The sequence below is a fragment of the Balaenoptera borealis genome, assembly GCF_965194805.1.
Source record: "Balaenoptera borealis genome assembly, chromosome: 14".
Classification (NCBI taxonomy): Eukaryota; Metazoa; Chordata; class Mammalia; order Artiodactyla; family Balaenopteridae; genus Balaenoptera; species Balaenoptera borealis.
The window spans coordinates 50959772-50981708 of NC_138875.1; the positions used below are offsets into that span (position 1 = coordinate 50959772).

A 21937-nucleotide genomic window follows, 5' to 3' on the forward strand; every position below is an offset into this window, starting at 1 on the left:
ATGTAGAGAACAAACATATGGACACCAAGGGGGGAAAGTGGCGGGGGGGTGGTGGTGGTGGGATGAGTTGGGAGATTGGAATTGACATGTATTCATTAATATGTATAAAATAGATAACTAATAAGAACCTGCTGTATAAAAAATTAAATAAAATTCAAAAATTCAAAAAAAAATTACTCATATGGTCAGGCTTCACCTTAATCAGTAAGCCTCCACAGGGGCTGTGCTTTGCTACTTAGGTAAACACGTTAGAATTTAAATATATCTGGACCCGTGGGTCTCCAAATGAAATGATGCTCTGCTGGAGGCATATTGGCGTGACTCATGCATTGGAGGCATGGAAGTTAAGGAAGGCTCCCTATTGCCCACAAAGTAAGTCCAAGCTATGTCTCACTGTATACGTAGTACTAGAAGTAACTGAGCTTTTGTTCTTAATCAACAAGTTAGTTTTTATCTCGAGGACACTGTAAATCATGCCATTGATCATGTTTCCTTCTTTGCCTCTGAAGCTAGAATGCTCAGAGATGAGCTGGCGATTTGCCTCTAGCAGGTGAAAGAACCTCACGGCATGGAATGGGATACTACCTCATTCCCGCTTCATTTTATACCCTCTTTGTCCCACTGCCTGCCGTTGATTTTTATTCATCCTGAGTAGTCAGCTTCATGACTGATTCATAGCTTCATTTCCCGCCAGCCGCCCCGTCACCACTCCTTTCTTGCGTCTTCTCCTCCCACCTTACTGAATGCTCCTTCTTTCCTCCCTGCCTTGGATCATGCCGCTCCCTTTGCCTAGAACAGTTTCTCTACTGTAACTCTCTCCTCCACCCTCAGTCTTACTCCTTGTCAACTTAGCTCAGCCATCAGTCACAATCATCCCTGGACACCCAGTCCTTCACTGTGTGAAACTGGCTGTTCCTTCCTGTGTGGCCCACTGACCCCATCCAGACTTATGCTGCTGCACCGGGAGTAATTCACTGAACTCATGTCTTCACAAAACAGTTTACCTCTGCTCGACCATGGACAGGGACCAGATCTCACTGTTCTTTGAATCACCCACCATGCCTTGCACCAGATAAAGGAGGGGAAGAATTAAGTAAGCAGTATCAGATGTGGTGGACGAGTCATGATAAGAATTAAAAAATGATCATTGGACTATCTTTGCAGTATGGCGGTAATTGGTGATCTTCACTAGAGCCCTTTAGGGGAAGGGTGGGCATAGCCTGATTATATTAGAGCCGGAAGGAGGTTGGGAGCAAGATAGAGAGAAATAAGGGTTGGGGGGAGGGGAGAGGTGGATGAACAGGGAGAGAGAGACTAGGAGAGGGGGCAGAGAGGAAGTCAAGTTGCTACCCTTGGGGTGGAGGGGAGGGGAGGGGAATGATAAGGGTCTGTACTGCCACCTGATAGTGTGTCCCTAGGGGTAAGCACAGCGCTCCTATGATTGGATGAAGGTAGTAGGTCTTCAGCTTGTGTTCAGTAAGTTTAAATATTGTTTTGAGTAAAGTCTTTGCTTCATAGAAGTTCTTACTGCCTTATCTCTTGTTTGGTGTTTATTGTATATCTGCTTTTTGTTAAGAATTTTCTTTGGAAATGGATTAGTCCCTGTCTTATGATTTGCATCCCTTAAATAGCAAACACAGTATCCTGTGCAGAGTGATGTTTAATAAATGCTTGAGTGCTTGAGGTTTTTTGCTTCAGTGCATTTTGGTTTTCATGACATCTAAATTATAAAGTAATAATGCATCTTGAATAATACTAACCATTGCAGACAGGATTATTTTGTTTGGCTCTTTAAATCCTTAATTTTTTCATATGAAACAAATTTAAAAATGTAAAAGTGAAAAAACCACCCGATCTTCCCCCCAAGACCACTGTCACCCTCTTTGGTTCAGGTTGTGCTCATGCCGCTTCCTCTGAACAACTCTTCCCTCACCTCCACCTGAGCACCATTCTCATTGTTTTGAGACTTACCTGTTGTACACTGTAAGCAGATAAGGTAGGGGGTCCCCAAAGAAAACGAACCAGGCATGGCTTTCTTGACATAAGAGAAGCCATTTTTAGCCTAAACCATTTTGTGATCTAAGCCTGGCCACAATGCTTGCCCTTGAACAGGTCTCAGTAATTAATGATCTTGAGGGAACAAAATAATGCAGGAACAAACAGGACTGTTATCAGGCAAGAGAAGTTACAGTAGCAAAGATAATAAATCAGTTGTAAAGACTCCCAGTTCTGTTTTCAGTGGTAAAGATTAGCCTGAAACACTTTCTTGAGCTGTTTTATTACAGAATTCAAACCGCGCCCTCTTGAGCCTGCAACCAACCACCAGATCAACTGTTGACCTTTTCTGACCCTCATGACTTTAATCAGCTAAAGCTTGGACTCTGTCAACCTTTGCCTCAATTCTATTTTGAATATTCCTCTGCTCAAAACCCCTTCATGAATATGCATATACTGCCCGGCCCCGTTCATGAATATGCATACACCCTTAGTGTAAAACTTCCCCAGTTTTGCTGTTGGGGAGACACTGCCTTGGGAAAGATCCCCGGTGTTCTCCTTATTTCCTGCAAGTAATAAGTCCTCCTTTCTCCCACTCTTTGGCTTGGTTGTGTCTTTTTGCTTGACACCCACCAAGAGAGACGAAGCCAGTTTTCAGGTAATACCACCTCTCCTGTATCCTTTCCTGATACCCCTTTGCCTACCCCAGCAAATGGACTCTTCCCCTCTTTGCCTCACTGTGCCCTAGACAAACTTCTGTCATTTCACTGCTCTCATTTGGACAGATATCTGTTTACCTGAACCAGATTGATCTTTCTTTAAGGCAGAATAAAATTAATTTTTTTTGCTTGTATTTTAGAGTTGTAAAATGGTATCCTGATTATTTTGTCTTATCATTATGTTAAAAGTATTTTTCTATTTTATTAATTTGCTTTTGTAATTGTGATTTTAGCAGCTGTGTATTTCATCTAATGGATGACGGTCCCCTGTTACTGGCTTTGCAGGTTGTCTTCAGTTTTGGGGGTTTTTTTTGAATTTTTGAATTTTATTTATTTTTTTATACAGCAGGTTCTTATTAGTTATCCATTTTATACATATTAGTGTATATATGTCAATCCCAATCTCCCAAGTCTTCAGTTTTTTTCAATAAGATATTGTCACTGCCTGCCAAAATTGACAATGAAAAATAAATATTGCTTTAAACTTATTATTAAAATATCTCTTTCTTTGCTATAAGGTATATGTCGCAACAAAGCTATATTTTCAATTCTGGTAAAGTTATATTTACAGAAGATAAAAATAACTTCCCTAGCATTGAGTCTTTTCTGCAGGTAACTTACACCATTCAGAGGGTCCAGAGTTCAAGGTGTTGTCCAACCTGCAGTGGTACTTGTCCAACAGTTGTTACTAGTGAACCTAATGTGATAAAAATAAGAGCCCATGATTTTGGCTGAATTAGAATGCAGTCGGGGGAAAAGAAAGTACTAAATAATTTTATTTCCTGAACATCTTAGCTATAACACACACTAAGCAGATAGTTGAAACTTTTATTTAAGGGAGGTTACTTGAATGGGTGTGAGTGCTTCCCTAGAGCAGAGGACGGTTGCCTGTATGGTCATCTGCTTACAGAAAGTTAGACGTTACCTGGAATTTACATTTTAATAAAAACATAGGCATCATTTAAAGTTTTCTGGAGATTGGATGGCTGCTACTGTGAACTGAAATATGTAGAGCGTTAAACAAGTAAGCGGGCATACTTCTTAACCCCGTGGTCCTTCCTCACCATCACCAAAGCGCCCTGGAGATGCTGAAAGGAGGTGAAGGATGTGAGTGTGCCTGAAAACTGTAGCGTATTGTACGCAGATAAGTTGTCCTATTATTCCCAAACAGGCCGATGGCTCCACGCTGAATGCATAGGCAGTTGGGAATGTGGCATTTCCATCCTAAAAACACCCGCCTGATAATTAGATTTTATATGGCCAGTTCAGACTTCAGCTCTTGAGAATTTAAATAATATAATACCAGAAGAAGTGTTTTTTGAAGTAGTTAAAAATTACCTTTGCTTTGGTGTCTGTAGTATCAGATGTAATTTATGCTTCCCCCAAGTACAGCCACGGTAGCTTTTTCTTTATACATGAGTTTAAAAAATTGATTGTGTTTTTAAAGTTATGCTTAAGGTGCTTTGAAAGGGAAGATAAAAATAGAAATTTTTTTAGGGGGAAAACCACTGAATATAATTTCTTAAAGAATTAGGTAATCTTTGGACGTCTCTTTTAGTGTATAAAATCTAACAGTTGTAAGTTTATATAATCCTATATCTGTTTTCTAAATCCACTTTAGCCTTATTGGGTGCAGGTTCTCTGAAATCCCTGAGGAGGAGTTAACAGATGGATTGTTGAAGGACAAAGTAGGCTGCTTAAGTTTCAAAGCCTGATGCGTTAAGGGAGAGATCCATTGTTACGGAAGCCTCACGCCAAAGTTCAGTTCATTGACTGTGAACCTGCTCTGCCACAGATTCCGAGTCCGGACGGTCCCTGAGTAGATTGGAAGCAGTGACCGCGCACTGCTTTGAAGAGGAAGGAGAGCACCTGAGGGGTAGAAAGCACAGAATGTCCGAAGGAAAAGACTGTGGCGGTGGAGATGCTCTCTCCAATGGCATCAAAAAACACAGGTAGGATGGCCTTTAACAGTGAACTTTGCTGCCTTTTTATTATCAAGTGCATTTGCTTTTGTAAAGAAAAGTATGCCTTCTCTTCGTTTTTGCTTTTTCTCTCTATTGAATATTTATATTGCTCTGTCACCTCAAAGAAAGGATTCAGCTTAAGTACTTTGTCCATTACAAGAAGAACATCATCTGTAATTGTAGGAACTAAGCACAACACTTGGTTTTAGCTACCATGGTTTTAGGGGAACATAAATCCTTCAGCTGGCGATTTAGAAAGGCTCTTCAGAACTGCCTACTGAAAGTCATGCGGGGTTCTTCTTTTCAGCATACATCTTTTATGACTCTGCCTCCCAGCGCTATTTTAGTTTCTAGTCATTTGATCTTCTTGTTGGTTTTATTGAGAGCGGATGGTAATATTGCCTGCCTGTTGATACAATTTAGTTACATTTACACAGAGACTTTTATTAAGACCCAGGGTTTGTTGAACATAGCCATTTTGTACTGTCTAATAACATTAGTATTTTTTTATTCGCTTGATGATTTAGTCCTAGAGATTGTCCCAGATTAATGAGATGTCACAGACACTAGAGTTCTCTGGTTTCACACAGGTTTATAGACACAGTGCCATGTGTGCATGCTGGTATTCATAGGGTACAATATTTTATCAAATTATCGGTGAAGAATAAATCCTGTTGTCATTGTAAAGAGCCCTTTTGGGATAAGTAGTTATTAACCATTAGTTTCTACAGAATGGTTTTTTTATTTAATATTTGTAGATTTGTGTAGCTCTAACCCCATTTCTGTACCATGAGTCTGGCTACAATTGGTCTCAACTATTGTTCTACTGAAAAATTGTACATATCACTTCTGATGTATATGTATCTGCCCCTTGTTAACAAAAAATGTTTCTCTTTGTACTTATTTTGAAAAGATCAGTGAGTCTTAGGTAACTAGCTCAAACCAGAGTTTTCTTCTCTTTGGTTAGAGGGTATCTTCTAAACGTGCTCGTTGATGGCTATCTTTTGATGGAGTTTACCATTGCAGATTATGTGGCGAGCTGTGAGGGCCCTTCCCCTCTTCTGTAGTTACTGTCAGCTGCTTTGTGGTCAGGGTCTCAGTTCTGTGCAGGGCATAAGGTACCTATCAGGAAACCTGTCAGGTCTCCCAATGTCTAAAAAGAAGACAGCCTTTAACCGTTTAACACATACCTCATTACAGTCTAGTGAGAACACATGTGACATGTGTTTAGAATGTTCAAAGATGCATAGAATCGTTAAGGTCTCTGAAGGAATGCCGTGCTTATTAGATGCTGTCATAGCCTGTGGCTGAGGAGGATTTCTCAGCTTTTAAGGCCCAGGAGCCCTTTTGTGTGTGTGCTGTAATGCATCATAACAAGAGTTATTTTGCATCTGACAGAAATTTATTATACTATATTCATACATTCTGTGTTCCCTTTTAATTAGTCAAACCCAGAATGACACAGATGTGAAAGTTAAGATGGAACTGTTCAAAATTTGGAATGAGGATAGGTCACTAAGAAAAACCACAGTGCAACTAGATAGTGACATAACCAGAAAAGTTAAACTGATGTACAAGATGCAACTTATGAATCCTATAAATGTAATAAAATATTCTTCAGCTATTTAAAAGTGGGTAATTTAGGAAATTGTCAGCATTCAAATATGTGGAAAAACATAACAGTTTCCTATTTTAAAAAATAGGCGGGCTTCCCTGGTGGCGCAGTGGTTGAGAATCTGCCTGCCGATGCAGGGGACACGGGTTCGAGCCCTGGTCTGGGAAGATCCCACATGCCGCGGAGCAACTAGGCCCGTGAGCCACAATTACTGAGCCTGCGCGTCTGGAGCCTGTGCTCCGCTCCAAGAGAGGCCGCGATAGTGAGAGGCCCGCGCACCGTGATGAAGAGTGGCCCCCGCTTGCCACAACTAGAGAAAGCCCTCGGACAGAAACGAAGACCCAACACAGCCATAAATAAAATAAATAAAAATAAACATAGAATAATCATTTAAAAAAAAAAAAAGGCATTATAGGAGTTTTTTTAAAAGCCTTTTTTTTTTTTTTTTCATAAAGCTCTTCTCTAAACAAGTAAACAGGGCATATGCCACATACAATTTAAAAGTTTCATTTTGGGATAGGAACACAGGTAGAGTATTCAGTGTTATCAGGTTCCTCTTGCCTGCGCCCTAAGTTGCACTGTCAGTAATCTGTGATTATAATGGGCAATTATTATATTAACATTAAGAGTAATTTGAGTTAACAGTAACTTTGGTGATATTTTAGAAAAGCAAATGTATGTTGCATGGCCTGAAGTGATCATGAAATTTATTTGAAGCCTTCTATTTATCTTTAAAAGTCGTGTGAAATTTGTGTTTGACCTTGTCATATGTTTCTGTTTTCTTGAATACTGAAAAATAATTTACTCACCACTTACTTACCTTTTCCATAAAAATCTTACATTTCTCCCTCATCCCACATCACCACCTATCCTTGGGATATACACACTTAAATTTGGGGAGATGGGAAGAATATGGATTATAAAATTTAAAAGAGAGAAATGCGTATTTTATTTTATTTTATTATTTTTTTTATTGAAGTAGAGTTGATTTACAATGTTGTGGCCGTCTCTGCTGTACAGCAAAGTGACTCAGTTAATACACATACAGACATTCTTTTGTTATATTCTTTTCCATTATGGTTTATCACAGGATATTGAATATAGTTCCCTGTGCTGTGCATGAGAATCTTGTTGTTTATCCATTCTAAATATAATAGTTGCACCTACCAACCCCAAACTCCCAGTCCATCCCGCTCTCTCCCCCCTCCCCCTTGGCAACCACAAGTCTGTTCTCTATGTCCGTGATTTCTGTTTCTGTTTTGTAGACAGGTTCATTTGTGCCATATTTTAGATTCCACATGTAAGTGATATCATATGGTATTTGTCTTTCTCGTTCTGACTTACTTCGCTTAGTATGATAATCTCTAGTTGCATCCATGTCACTGCAAATGGCATTATTTCATTCTTCTTTATGGCTGAGCAGTATTCCATTGTATATATATACCACATCCTCTTTATCCATTCATCTGTTGATGGACATTTAGGTTGTTTCCATGTTTTGGCTATTGTGAACAGTGCTGCTGTGAACATAGGGGTGCATGTATCTTTTTGAATTCTAGTTTTGTCCAGGTATATTCCCAGGAATGGGATTGCTAGATCGTATGGTAATTCTATTTTTAGTTTTCTGAGGAACTTCCATGCTGTTTTCCATAGTGGCTGCACCAACTTACATTCCTACCAACAGTGTAGGAGGGTTCCCTTTTCTCCACACCCTCTCCAGGATTTGTTATTCATTGACTTTTTAACGATGGCCATTCTGACTGGTGTGAGGTGGTACCTCATCGTCGTTTTGATTTGCACAAGAAATGCATATTTTAAAATGGGAAAAGAGAAGCCTTACATGTTATAGTTCCTATGGAAAATATTAAATCATGGCTTAACTAATTTGCTGATAAGATAGAGCTAGGGTTTTCAACCATTGTTGTTTTTTAGCCATGGAACCATTCGTGCAACAGAAGTTTAGTATGGAAACTTTTAAAACCTCACCCGCCCTCAGAGACTGATGAGGGTCCCGTAGAGAAGGTCTGTCCCCTCCTCCCCAGTTTCCCACTGCAGTTGGAATCACCATATCTGTTTCATGTCCTTAGCCAACAAAAGTGTTTAAGCTTTACTTTCTGTAGTATGTATTATGGAACAGCAGGTTTCCCCCAGACTCTGTTTCTGTTCCTGTTGAATGTGTCAGCACAAGAGTACCTAGGAGAGTGCCTGCCACATGGGAAACACTCAGTAGAAATGACCTCTTTTAACTCTGCTTACTCTCTTTCTCCTCAAAAATGATTTAATTTGCTCTAAATAACCTCTGCCCTCTTGTTTCCTTTTCTACCCCATTGTCATAGGGTGACATCATGGGGTGCAGTTTGAAAAATCTCTGACCCAGAGAATCATAAGCTATAAGGCCTATGTCATATTAATTTAATATAAAACCAACTATGCCAGACTAATTGAGTTTATTTGTATGATAATTAAAATACAGATATTATGGATCTTTAATCCATCCTATGTGATAATTACCAACAAAATAATTCTTCTGTTAACAAGCTAGGTAAATTAAGTCATCTCTTAAATAAAAGTTTGGGCTAAAGGAACTGAGTTCTCTTCTCACTCTGAAAATCTTGTAATTGCTGACTGAAATCTTGAAAAAATGGTTTTTCTACCTTACTGAAGTGTAGAAAACTTCTACAATGTCTTTTAATATGGTTAGACCTAGGAAAAAAGTGTTTTTATGTTTTTCATTCACTCTGAATTATTGATAGGCCATGTACTCTGCTGGCCAGTGACCTTTACTGTGGTGCTGTACATGTCTTTGGGCTTTTAGGTTAGTTGTAGAGAAATATCAATAGAAAGAATTAGGATTTTATTTAAGACCTAGAACCAAAAATACTTTGGAGGTAGAGAATATACAAAATAAATGCTCCATTTTGATGGCACTTTTTTCTTCCGGAAAATACATTGAGTTGCTTTGTGGAACGTTAGCCTTCACCACACTGGTCAGGTGTATGTTGGCAGGGCTTCTTGTCGTCTCGCTGGTCTGTGTTCCATAGGATCGGTTCTCTGCCCTTGGACCTAATTTATGACATTTATTCCGAGCTCTCATCTTTTAACTTTTTAGCAGTTTGACCCAAGTTGTTGTAATTGGTGAAGATGTTGATATTTATCTCATCTGGACGTATACTGTATCCATAAAAGATACTCGCATAGAACAGATTAGTCAGAATCTGAAATGTTGGAGCCATGCTATGATTCTATAAATTGTATTCCCAATATTAATAGATTAAAAGAGAAAAGCATATGATCATCTTAAGAGATAAAGAAAAAACATTCAGTGAATTTAAACAGTCATTCCTGATTAATATAAATGTCTTAGCAAGTCACAAATAGAAGAGAACCTCTTTAATCTGGTTAGAAGTTGCAACAGATAAATACTTGATAATGAGATACTAAAAACAGTTCTTCTACTGTCATGAATAAGACAGGGATGCTTGCCATCATCTTTTCTGTTCACCATTGTTTGGAGGCCATACGCAGAGACATAACACACCTCTGAAATTTAGAAATAAAACCGTAGATGTCTACAGACAAATTATTATAGTTAGAAAGTTTGGCAAGGTTGCTTTTATATAAAATCAGCTAACTACATTCTTGTGCACCATCAATGGACAGAAACTGCGATTAAAACTGGGGGGGGGGGAGATTTTAGAGTAGCTATTAAAAAGTCACTTACCTAGGAATAAATCTTAGCCAAAAAAAGTGTAATAATAAAACTTACTGAAAGATATAACACTTATCAAGAAGGAAGAGTGTCATAAATATGATTTGCCAAATTCATCTGTAGACTTGGTGTACTTTTAATTAAAATTGCAAATCCTTTTCCTTGGAAGTTGAAAAATGGATTCTGAAATATATCTTTAAGCACAGAGGGCTTTGAAGAGCCAAGATACCTCTCAAGAACCTGGTTTGGGGAAGGGAAGGCATTTGCCTGACCAAATGTCAAGATTGATTGCAAATCTTTAGTGCAGAATTGTCCTGCAGGCAAGACTAACCTGAAGAATGGAAGTAAAAGGTCTCAAGACTCAGACATATAAGGAAACCTGGTATACGTAACAGAGGCAACATAGCAGATCGGGGAGGGAAGGAACAGACTGTTAGGTCAGTGGTGCTGGGAGAATCATTTAATACAGAAAAAAAATTTAAAAGGAAATGGACCTCTATTTCATAAATATAAATTAAATTCTAGATGAGCCAAACACAAATGTGAAAAGGCAAAACTTAATAAAACTTTCACAAGAAAATATAAAAATATCTTTGCAATTTTAAAATAGGGAAGGGTTTCTTACAACAGAAATGTGATAAGGACTAAGTTTTATCTGACTCTAATTAACGTACTTGTTCTTGACGTGTTTACCTGAATAAAAGCCTTGCATTCTTTCATAAATGTGGCTAAGAATCTTAAAGGTTTAGTTTGCTGAAGTGGTAGATTACGACTCCAGATGCTCACTTAGTTTACCCTTTGTTTATCCTTCATGACTGCTTTAGAATTGAATTGTTAGGTGACCAAATAACAGCTGTCTTCTGTGTGTGAAGAATATACTGACAAGTTGAAGTCAAACAAAAAAGGTTGAGAATATAAGCTAAGACAGTATCTTCCAAGAAGTAGGATTATATTGAGAAAATGTTGTTAGTTGTAAGTAAAAATTATTCAACTCCCGATACATTTAATGACTAGTACAAACCCACCTTAGTTTTGAAATCTCCCTACAGATACGAGACAGATCATCTGGTTTCAGGCTTGATTAGGTCAGGGCATAGAGTTACTAACAAGGCACCCCACTCAGAGGTCCTCCAGTGTCCTGGGCAGAAAGACACCCTTGTCTGTCAGGAAATATTTAGGGGAATGTAAATATTGTTGTCATGTAGTGACCAGGGATCTAGATACATCTAAGGACCTAGGGGTAAGAGCCCTGCCCAGAACTAGCCAGATTTGTGGTAGGGCCTGTGGGCTGGAGGGAGCAGTGGTTCCAGAGACGCCGTGTTCTGTGCTCTCACCTTACTCTCTGACTTAGAGTACTTGTTTGCTCTGGAAAGCAGAGGGCTGTAATTTTAAAAAAAAAGTATCACTAGAAGCTCACGCATCTCTCTTGTGGGGCCTCGCTCTTTAACAAGCTGGACCCCAGCCTGTCTCAGCAGCCCAAGTGAGAAGAGCGCTAGGGACCAGGAAGCAGGGAGAAGCTTCTGGATCCTCTGGGAGACATAGAGGCTGGGCCAGGGTCCTGCTGGGCTTCAGCGTGGGCAGACTGCCCGCAGTCCTAGAACTGCAGGTGTCTGTCATCAGAGGGCACAGAGACTGGACGCCTGGAACAGATTGGCAGGTTGGATGACAGGAGCTAAAGCAGAAGAATAAAAGCCGGCAGGCCACTCTGACTACATGTGACACCCGTCTCTCCCCAAAAACGCGTTTGGAGATTCCTTGACCAGTGAGAGGGAGTGCCAGCTCGGCAGGTGAGGGGCTAGTCATTCAGCAAAGAGTTCAAAGGATAACCTGAAACAATAACCAAAAACCTTTATCTAGGAGTCACAAGCTGGTAGGCGGCGGGTCACTTCGGGTATGTTAGGAAGGGGGGAAAAAGGTGGTGTGAGTCTAGATTCATAATAATTATCTTCACAAAACAAAGTTGACTTACTGAACTTACTGCCAGGAAAGACTCTAGGAAAACGGCGGCGTCTTTCTATAGAATTCACCTCTTCCCGCCCAAGTTTTAAAAGCGGATGGAAGAGGAGGTGCTCTTTTGGAAGCAGGGGCCAAGGCCCGTCTCCTGATCTTGCCTCCGACCCCTAAAACACTTCTTTGCGGCCTGGGGCTCTTTCAAACACGGTTGGAAAAACAGAGACTCTTTTGAGCTTAGCATTCTGTAAGCAGATGATGGTGAGATGCACATTCACCTGACTCCGAGGGCTCATTCTGTCTATTCTAGATCAGTGGTTTTCAGGGGCAAATGAGAGCAGATTTCCAGGGCAGCTATAATCTGTAAAGATATGCTTGAATGAACAAAATAGCAAACAGCTAATGAATTTGTTGTTTGCCTAGGGTATGAAGAAAAATAAAGAATATATTTTCAGGCATATAATCCCATTTTTCAACTTTCATGGAAATATTCAAACATGCATACAAATAGGATAATATAATGAACTCTTCATACCCATCATTCATCTTCAACATTTATCATGTGCGCAACTTTATTTCATCTGCAGACCTCCTCCATCTCCCATCCCCCCATAATTAAAAAAATTATTTTTAAAATTATAATATATCAAATCAAAGATATATTGTTTCATTTGTATATATCTTTAAAACACTGGGACTTGTATTTTCTTAATTTAAAAAAAATTTTTATTGGAGTATAGTTGATTTCCAATGTTGTTAGTTTCAGGTGTACAGCAGAGTGAATCAGTTATACATATACATGTATCCACTCCTTATCAGATTCTTTTCCCATATAGGCCATTACAGAGTATTGAGTAGAGTTCCCTGTGCTGTACAGTAGGTTCTTATTAGTTATCTGTTTTACATATGGTAGTGTGTATATGTCAATCCAAGTCTCCCAATTTATCTCCCCCCCACCCCGTGGAAAGCATAAGTTTGTTTTCTACATCTGTAACTATTTCTGTTTTGTAGGTAAGTTCATTTGTACCATTTTTTTTAGATTCCACATATAAGCGATATCATATGGTATTTGTCTTTCTCTGTCTGACTTACTTCACTCAGTATGACAATCTCTAAGTCCATCCATGTTGCTGCAGATGGCATTATTTCGTTTTTTTTTTTTAATTTTTGAATTTTATTTTATTTATTTTTTTATACAGTAGGTTCTTATTAGTTATCTATTTTATACATATTAGTGTATACATGTCAATCCCAATCTCCCAATTCATCCCACCACCACCACCCCCACCCCCCCAGCCACTTCCTCCCCTTGGTGTCCATACGTTTGTTCTCTACATCTGTGTCTCTATTTCTGCCCTGTAAACCAGTTCATCTGTACCATTTTTCTAGGTTCCACATATATGCGTTAATATACGATATTTGTTTTTCTCTTTCTGACTTACTTCACTCTGTATGACAGTCTCTAGATCCATCCACGTCTCTACAAATGGCCCAATTTCGTTCCTTTTTATGGCTGAGTAATATTCCATTGTATATGTGTACCACATCTTCTTTAGCCATTCATCTGTCGATGGGCATTTAGGTTGCTTCCATGTCCTGGCTATTGTAAATGGTGCTGCAGAGAACATCAAAGTGCATGTGTCTTTTCGAATTATGGTTTTCTTTGGATGTATGCCCTTGAGTGAGATTGCTGGATCATATGGTAGCTCTATTTTTTAGTTTTGTAAGGAATCTCCATACTGTTCTCCATAGGGGCTGCACCAATTTACATTCCCACCAGCAGTGTAGGAGGGTTCCCTTTTCTTCACACCCTCTCCAGCATGTATTGTTTGTAGATTTTTTGATGATGGCCATTCTGACCAGTGTGAGGTGGTTGATACCTCATTGTAGTTTTGATTCGCATTTCTCTAATAATTAGTGATGTTGAGCATCTTTTCATGTGCTTTTTAGCCATCTGTATGTCTTTGGAGAAATGTCTATTTAGCTCTTCCACCCATTTTTTGATTTGGTTGTATGTTTTTCATATTGAGCTGCATGAGCTGTTTGTGTATTTTGGAGATTAATCCTTTGTCGGTTGCTTCATTTGCAAATATTTTCTCCCACTCTGAGGGTTGTCTTTTCCTCTTGTTTATGATTTCCTTTGCTTTGCAAAAGCTTTTAAGTTTCATTAGGTCCCATTTGTTTATTTTTGTTTTTATTTTCATTACTCTAGGAGGTGGATCAAAAAAGATCTTGCAGTGATTTATGTCAAAGAGTGTTCTGCCTATATTTTCCTCTAAGAGTTTTATAGTGTCTGGCCTTACATTTAGGTCTTTAATCCATTTTAAAACACTGGGACTTTTATTTTCTAAAACCATAGTCCCATTATCACACTTAAAAAATAGTGTGTTAATTGTCATCAAATATTTAGTCAGTATTCACATTTCCCTGATTGTCTCATAAATGTCACTTAGTTAATTGGGTCTAAAATGTCATTTTAAGGGAATTCCCTGGTGGTCCAGTGGTTAGGACTCCAAGCTTTCACTGCTGAGGACGTGGGTTCAATCCCTGGTCAGGGAACGAAAATCCTGCAAGCCGCACGGCACAACCAAAAGAAAGAAAAAAAAAAAAGTCATTTAATAATAAAAATCCAGAAGGTCCGCATACTACATTTGGTTTATTTGTCTCTTAAGTCTTAAGAGATTAAAAAATGTTTAGATTTCCTCTCCTCATCCTCATTTTTTCCTTACCATTTATTTGTGGAAGAAACCTGGTCATTTGTCCTGTAGAATAATCCACAGTCTGGATGTTGCTGGTTGCATTCCCATGGTGTCATTTAACACAATCTTTAACTCCTGAATTTCCTGTAAACTGATGGTTAATAGAGAGGCTCAGTCAGATTTAGGTTTGAATTGTTTTGGCACAGAGTACTTCGTACGTACACTTACCGAAGGTGTACCTCCTATTACATCCATTGGGGGCATATGTTATCTGATTTTCCTTCTTTTTGTAATGTTGAGATTGATTCCTGGGTTCAGGCAGTGTCAGTCTGATACAGCCATGATAATGGTGCCCAACAGCCTTGAGCCTAATGATTTTAGCAGCCATTGTTGATCAGTGTCTATATCCTCATTTTAATAAGGGCTGCAAAATGGTCATATTACATTTCTGTCATTCCTTCTACTTTCATGAGCTTGAATTCTTCTGTAAAGAAAAAAGTTCCCATTACCTCTTTTCAGAGTATGTTGGTTCCCTAACGTCCTTTGAAGATGGTGTAGGAACACACGAATTGGATTGTTTAAATCTATTATAATTATTTTTTCCCATCTTTGGTCAGAGGAAGCCGCTCTATGTTGGCTTCTGTGTCCTTTTGACAGGACCCCAGTTGGCTTTTTTTTGTTGCTTCAGGTATAATCCTGTGGCCTTTGATAGCTGCCTTGCTTTCTGATACAGAGAGATGTTTCAGGTTTATCTGGTATATTTCCTGCCCCAGACCTAGAATCAGCTATTTCTCTAAGAAGCCACTTATCATTTTAGTAGGCAATTATATTTAGATGTTTTTTATTTTAGTGGGAAATAATATTTAGATGTAACAATCTGGGTAGTAAGGATGTTCACTGATAGCAAGTTGGCCATGGTTTCAGTCCTTTTCATTGGATAGAGGTAAAAAAGTCACCGGTCCTTTTTCTTAAGGGAAAATGTTTCATGAGTTCATACCCATATATTTCCAGTTTAAATTCTGGATTATGGGGTTTTCCCCTTAATTCCTTTGATGTTTATTTGTATTTCATGGTTCCTAATGATGTTAATATAGTTACATATTTGCTTTATTCTACTATTTTGTTTCACAGACACATACACTCATATACAAATACTGGTACTAACAGCATGATTGTTGAAAAGAGTTTTCAATTTCTTTTTAGTTCCTTTTATCCTTTAATATATTCCATCTGGGATGTACAGTCAATGGTGTGTTTGAAGGTCACTTGCAGTGGTTCCCTTCTGTGTGGTTAAACTAACTTGTTAAACAGGTAGGTTCATTTGTTTCACTTGCGTTCAAGTTTTAGGGATTCCCTTTTGACTTAATTTTTTATAGTTATGTACAATATTTACATGATTTCAAAGTCAGAAATACAAAACAAGGTGTATTTAGAAAAATCCAGTTTCTTGTCCCCTCGACATTGTTTCCATCCTTCCCCAAAGGTAACTATTTTTATAATCTTTCCAGTTATTTTGTTTTTAATATAAGCAATACAAAGATCTATTCATATTCCCTTGTTTCTTATAAAAGACCCTTACAACCTTGCTTTTTTATCTGCTTAATGTATGCTAATTCCAGTTCTTTTGGTCTCATGTGTTTTGACATGAGTCAACTGGGTGTTTCTTCAACAACCCTTGAAAAAATACATGTGTGTGTGTTTAGAGATGATTCTCTTTAAAAAAAATATTTAATTGGTGATTCATTCATGTGGTTCAAAATTCAGAAATGTAATAGGGTATATTTTGCAAATTTTAACTCCCACTTTTTAAACTAGCCACTCCTCTTCCTTTCCCCAAATGCAACCATTATTACATACAATATTGTTCACACTAATGATGGAAAATGCACGCATACAATTCTTGCCCTTGCTTTTTAAAAATATATATGTACCAAATTATTTATTCAACAAATATATTTTGAGCCCCTATTAATGCCACATTCTATTCAAGGTGCTGAGGTTACAATCATGCACAAGCCAAGCCCCTATTCTTATGGAGTGTCCATTTCTGAAATGAGGAGGGTTGAGCATCTTTTTGTATGTTTAAGATCGATTTGTATTTCTTTTTCTGTGAATTGCTAATACTTCTTGCCCATTTTTCTCTAGGAATATTGAACTTACCAATTTTCAGCTGCTCTGTAATATATCATTACTAGCTTTTTGTATGTGATATGAGTTGAAAATATTTTTTCCAGATTTGTCAAAAGGGAAGATAATTCTTAGAAAAATCTCTAATTCCTACCACATAGCAGGTAATTACCACATAATTCTTACCACCATATGCTCTTTGAAAAAAATATAAGTGAACTAGAAAAGTGTAGTTATTAAGAGCTACTTGGGTTTGAATCCCATATCTACCATGTTCCTGACCTTAAGCAAGTTATAATCACTTTGAAACCCAACTTCTTCTTCTGTAAAATGGGTGTGATAATAGGACCCACCTTGTTGGCTTGTGGTGATAATTAAATGAAATAATCTATACAAAGGAGTCATAGTGATTTCAACTCATTAAATCTCAGGTGCTGTTATAAGTAGAAAGTTGATAAACCTTAAGCAAAAGTGAGTAAATAGAATTGTTTTCTTTCTTTTAACTCATAAGAAAAGATCTTTGGATGGGTTTTAGAAGTTTACTTTGGCCTTTGAAACTGAAATTTGGGTAACAGGTAGCTGAAATGAAAGTGTTCGTTTTGGAATATGATTATTTCCTTTTGAATAAAAAATAAGGAAAACTGCCTCCTATGGTTGATTTCCATTATATTTTATAAGGACATTTCATAGTAATGGTTACATTGAAACATAGTTTTTCTTTTCATGAAGATTACAAAGGTGTGGCTGGCCTCCGAAAAGCTGGCTGTAAGCTTATGTTGTCAGAAGTGTAAACAAGAGGTGACTAGAGCCTTGAAGCTCTGTTATTCATTCCTTAGTCCCTTAATACTACTTTCCCCATGCAGAGGTCTCATTACTTCTCCTTTCAATCCCTAGGCTTTTTGAATCTCTTAGGTAAATATCCAATTTCTATTTCAAGTTTGCTTTATATGGACTTATAATCCTCAGGATGTCAAAATAAAGAAGTTGTTCAATATTTAATAAAACGTATATTCTTGCTTGGCATCTTGCTCTGTTTGAAGATGCACCCTCCTTCCCTTCCCCACACCTGAACACAAGGTTTTGAGTGCCTGGGAAATATCTGCCAGTATAGCTTAGTCTTTTAATGGTCTGTCTTACTGTGTTTACTCTGCCCATTTCTTAATTACAATAATTCATAGATTGGGCATCTTGACTTCTGATGACTTGTGGGATCTGGTCTGTACAAATACATTGAAGTGTCTCCCATTGGAGCCGTGCCAACCTGAATTTTGGCTGAAGGAGAAACTGCCTCAGGGGACATAGAGTTCTTCAGTATTGTTTGCTGTGCTTGTTAACACAGGAGGATTTTCCTCTTTCAGAAAACACCATATATAATAATAAGCATTTACAAGATAGAAATTAGGGAAGTGATGGTTTTTAAAACATAAAGATACTTTAACTGTTTGTTTGCCTTGTACCTTTAAAATCTTCAGAAAATTTGGTTTATACACCACTCTTTCCAAAACACATTCATTGTTTGTAGAATGTGATAGATCCTAATCGTGGGATATAGCCTGCTGTTGAGTCGTGTTGATGTAGCACCACACTCAGTCAGGATTTGAAATCTGAGCATGAGCTGCCATTCTGCCATAGAGAGTATTCTCAGAGCCAATTCCTTGTTATTCTGGAAGTGACTCATGTTAATTATACATCCTGGTTCTCAAGCAGGAAGCATTGCCTCTGCATCTGACAAATGTGGAAAACGTAGGTGACTGTCACTACGTCTGTGCACTGTTACGATGTATGGGGGAAGGTGATGTGACTTGTGCAAGAGCAGGGTACAGCCAGCTTTTAGAAGAGGTAAGAGATGGAGTCTAGTGCCCTACCAGTGCCAGAGTAAAATAGTGTGCTTCCTGGGCTGTAAGAGAGCACAGTTGAGGCAGTTAACAGTTCTCAGCAAAACAGACTTCTGTGGTGAACCAAGTAGAGAGTTTATAACCATAGATTCCTCACAGTATTGTTTTACTTTCGTGCTTTGGTGTTTGGGGTCTTTGAATGCCTTAAGGATATTGTGAAAAATTCTAGTAGGTGAAGGTGTACCATGATCATAAGACAGTGGAGAACCATCAGCATTATGCACTTTCCTTCTGCATCTGGTTCTGGCTCTGTGGCTTAGTATAACTGTTGGCTTTGGTCAGCATTTAACCTGTCCGCGCTTCAGCCGCTTCATCTTTGATGCAAGCAACACCCCACGAAACCACAGTCCGGTAGCAAGATGCTAGAACCTAGGTCTGACTGGTCGCTAAAGCCCCTGTCTTTTGACTGTACCATGTTAACTTCAGGTGCAGAGCTCTTTACAATATTATGCATAATATTAATGGCTACAGTTTACACTTGGATTATAAATTGATGTATATAAGATACTTTAACAAACTCCATAGCTTTTGATTCTCACAATATCTCTGAGTTACAGGTAGGGCAGATATAGCCTCAATTTTACAAATGAAGAAATCGAAGCACAGAAAGTTTAATCGACTTGCCCAAGATCACTTAGCAAGTAAGTGATAGAACCTGCATGCAAGCCAGGTATTCTGACTTCAGAGCCTCCATTCTTTTCTTAAAATTTAGAATCTTCATAGATATTTAGAATAACAGAGATTTCTATTCCTAGACAAATTCCTAGATTTATATTCTGAATGTAAAACAATTTGTCCTAGCTTTTAATTAATGCAGTTCCATTTGTTTCTTTTATGTAATAATTTACAGAGAATTAACATCATAGTCCCAAAGCATTTATTAAGCACCCATCCGCTGGGCTCAGAGCTAGGCACTATTACTAATTAAAGTGAACATGGAACTTGTTTTCTGGGCCTTTATACATTTCCACTTGTATTAACAGGAACACATAAGAGAACACATGAACACGTTGAAAGTTCTGCCAATTTCAAACCAGATACCGGACAAAAATTTCCCTTCCTATAATCTCCATGGTCTACCAACTTCCTACCAAAGCAGAATACTCTAAAGGATGCAGGAATGATTAAAGGTGTCATGTTTTCATGGAAATTATTTGTTTCTCCTCAATAACTGCATTCTCTTATTATTATTGAAGACCAAGATTTTTGGCTGTTTTCCTTCAGGATTATGATTGACATTATATTATCGGAAAGAACAAGAAAATCTCAGAAGGTGAGGTACACTACTTCAATGTGATTGTTGTGGTTTAGGACACTGTGTAATCTTTCCTAGCAGAAGAAGCCTTCTTAGGAAAGAGGAAGAATGCTGTTCTTTGCAGTACAGATATTTCACTATGATCAGAGCAATCAGAAAGGAAAAAGAAGGGAAACTGACATATATGTCAAATAACACCCATGGAGGTATTATGTGTCACAGAGCAGGAAGGAACTAGAAATTCAGCTCTCCCTAGAAATTCTAACCCTCTGATGATAAGCAGTCAAAAAGATCTCAGATCATTTTAAAAGGAAGTTAAATCAGGCTATTGAACTGCCTAAAGCAGATCACAAACAGTTATATACATTCTAGAAAAACAGGTGTGGTTTAAAGGGAAATACCTATAAAATTTCACAGCCACAGAAAGAGGCAGAGTGGTATTTGCAGAGGGACACGTCTATCATTCAGTACATCTCTGCTTCTCTTTGTGTCTTCTCTTCTTGTTAACTGTGTTTTGCATGGTCCCCAGGCTCTTGTTTCAGGGATCTGAAGTCCTTGACTGCAGTGTTCCAGGTGACATGTAGCCTGTTAGAAATAGCCTCGCTCCAGAGTTGCGTTCAGGGCTCAACCGTTGGCGTCAAGCACTCAAATCTACTCCAAGGTCTCGCCATACCTCGCACTGCCTACTGCCAGACTCCCAATCCAGCTGGAGCACATCCAGGTTCCAAGACAGGACATTTCTTAGTGTAGAGTCCAAGAAAATTCTGTTGTAGTCAGGAAAGGCTTCTTTCCCCTTTCCTGCCAACAAAATTAATAGCAGTAAAACAGCCTCAGACCCTTTCTGGAATGTGGGAGGTGTTAGTGGAAGATTTGTGCTCACTACCTCTATTCCTCTCTGCTCCTTAGCTGTCCACACTGCAAGAGGCTTAGGTCAGCCTTCAGGTGAGACAGGGACGAAGAAACTGGCTCTGACCTGTACTGCACACAGCCTGCATTTCGTCAGTGTTCTCGGCCGTTAAGACCTCTTCCTTTAGGTCAAGATGACCTTACCATGACCTGCTCTCTTCACTTCGGTTCGTTTACATCTCTTCCAGCCACCCATTGCATGAAGTCTTAGTTATTCTTTGAGATAAGGGTGAGAAAAGAATACACACCCTGCCCCTAGGTTAAGTAAGGTCTGCCTTTCTGTGTCCTGCCTTCTTCCCAACTGTGCTGAACACCATGAAGTAGGCTTGAAGTGAGGAGATCCTGCTGCCCAAAGGGACAGCTTCTCTTTAAGCTGAAGGACTTGGTTCCTGGGTATGTTTTCATCAGTCCATGTTGGCTTGGATGATTCTGTAGGCTTTCCTCTTAATCCAGTAATGGTAATAAACTAACAAGAATAGGAAGTAAATTTACTGTGTTACTGAAAGTAAATTTACTGTGTTACTGAAGTTGGACAGTGAATTCTAAATTTTAGAAAGCCAATTTGAAAAGCAATTTGAAATTTTGAATATGCATTTTTAACTTATTAAAATCAAAACAAGTAATACCTCTTATAAAACAAGGACACATAATCACCTTAATCTCTTTCTTGTGTAGAGCCAGATTTATTAAGCAATAATCATAGGCTTTTTATAATTTGAGATCAAAAGGAAAAATTATCTTTTAAATATACAGCAAAATCAGATAGTAATATCAGATAATTACATAAAGTTATCACAGTAAGCTTAAAATAGGAAACTAAGTTGTTGGATTTTTAAAAGATGCATAGTACCTAAAAAGGCATCTGACTAGTCTTAGAGATCTCATCTTAGACTTGTACTGACCTGCTCCCAAGACCCGGGCTCATTTCAGTTGAAGATATCTAGGAGCAGGTTAAATACCCGGCTGTCCAGCTAACCCCATCACCTGCATGTCTGACTCAGCCCTACGTTAGGTACTGGTTCTGTCAGGCTTCAGATGACATCCTGGGTATGCAGAGAACTTGCAATTCCTCTATTTGTCCAAATTCAAGCCTGGAAGTTGGT

General features: G+C 38.5%; 1 protein-coding gene across 8 annotated transcripts in view; it reads left to right on the top strand.

Annotated features, from left to right (window-relative positions):
* OSBPL1A (oxysterol binding protein like 1A) overlaps positions 1-21937 on the top strand; it is a 217630-nt gene that overhangs the window by 141412 nt on the left and 54281 nt on the right. For all 8 annotated transcript variants that reach the window (XM_082355474.1, XM_082355473.1, XM_082355475.1 and 5 more), the window contains one exon: positions 4510-4666. In XM_082355474.1, coding sequence (XP_082211600.1) covers positions 4510-4666 — 157 coding nt within the window. The remainder of the gene's footprint in view (positions 1-4509; positions 4667-21937) is intronic.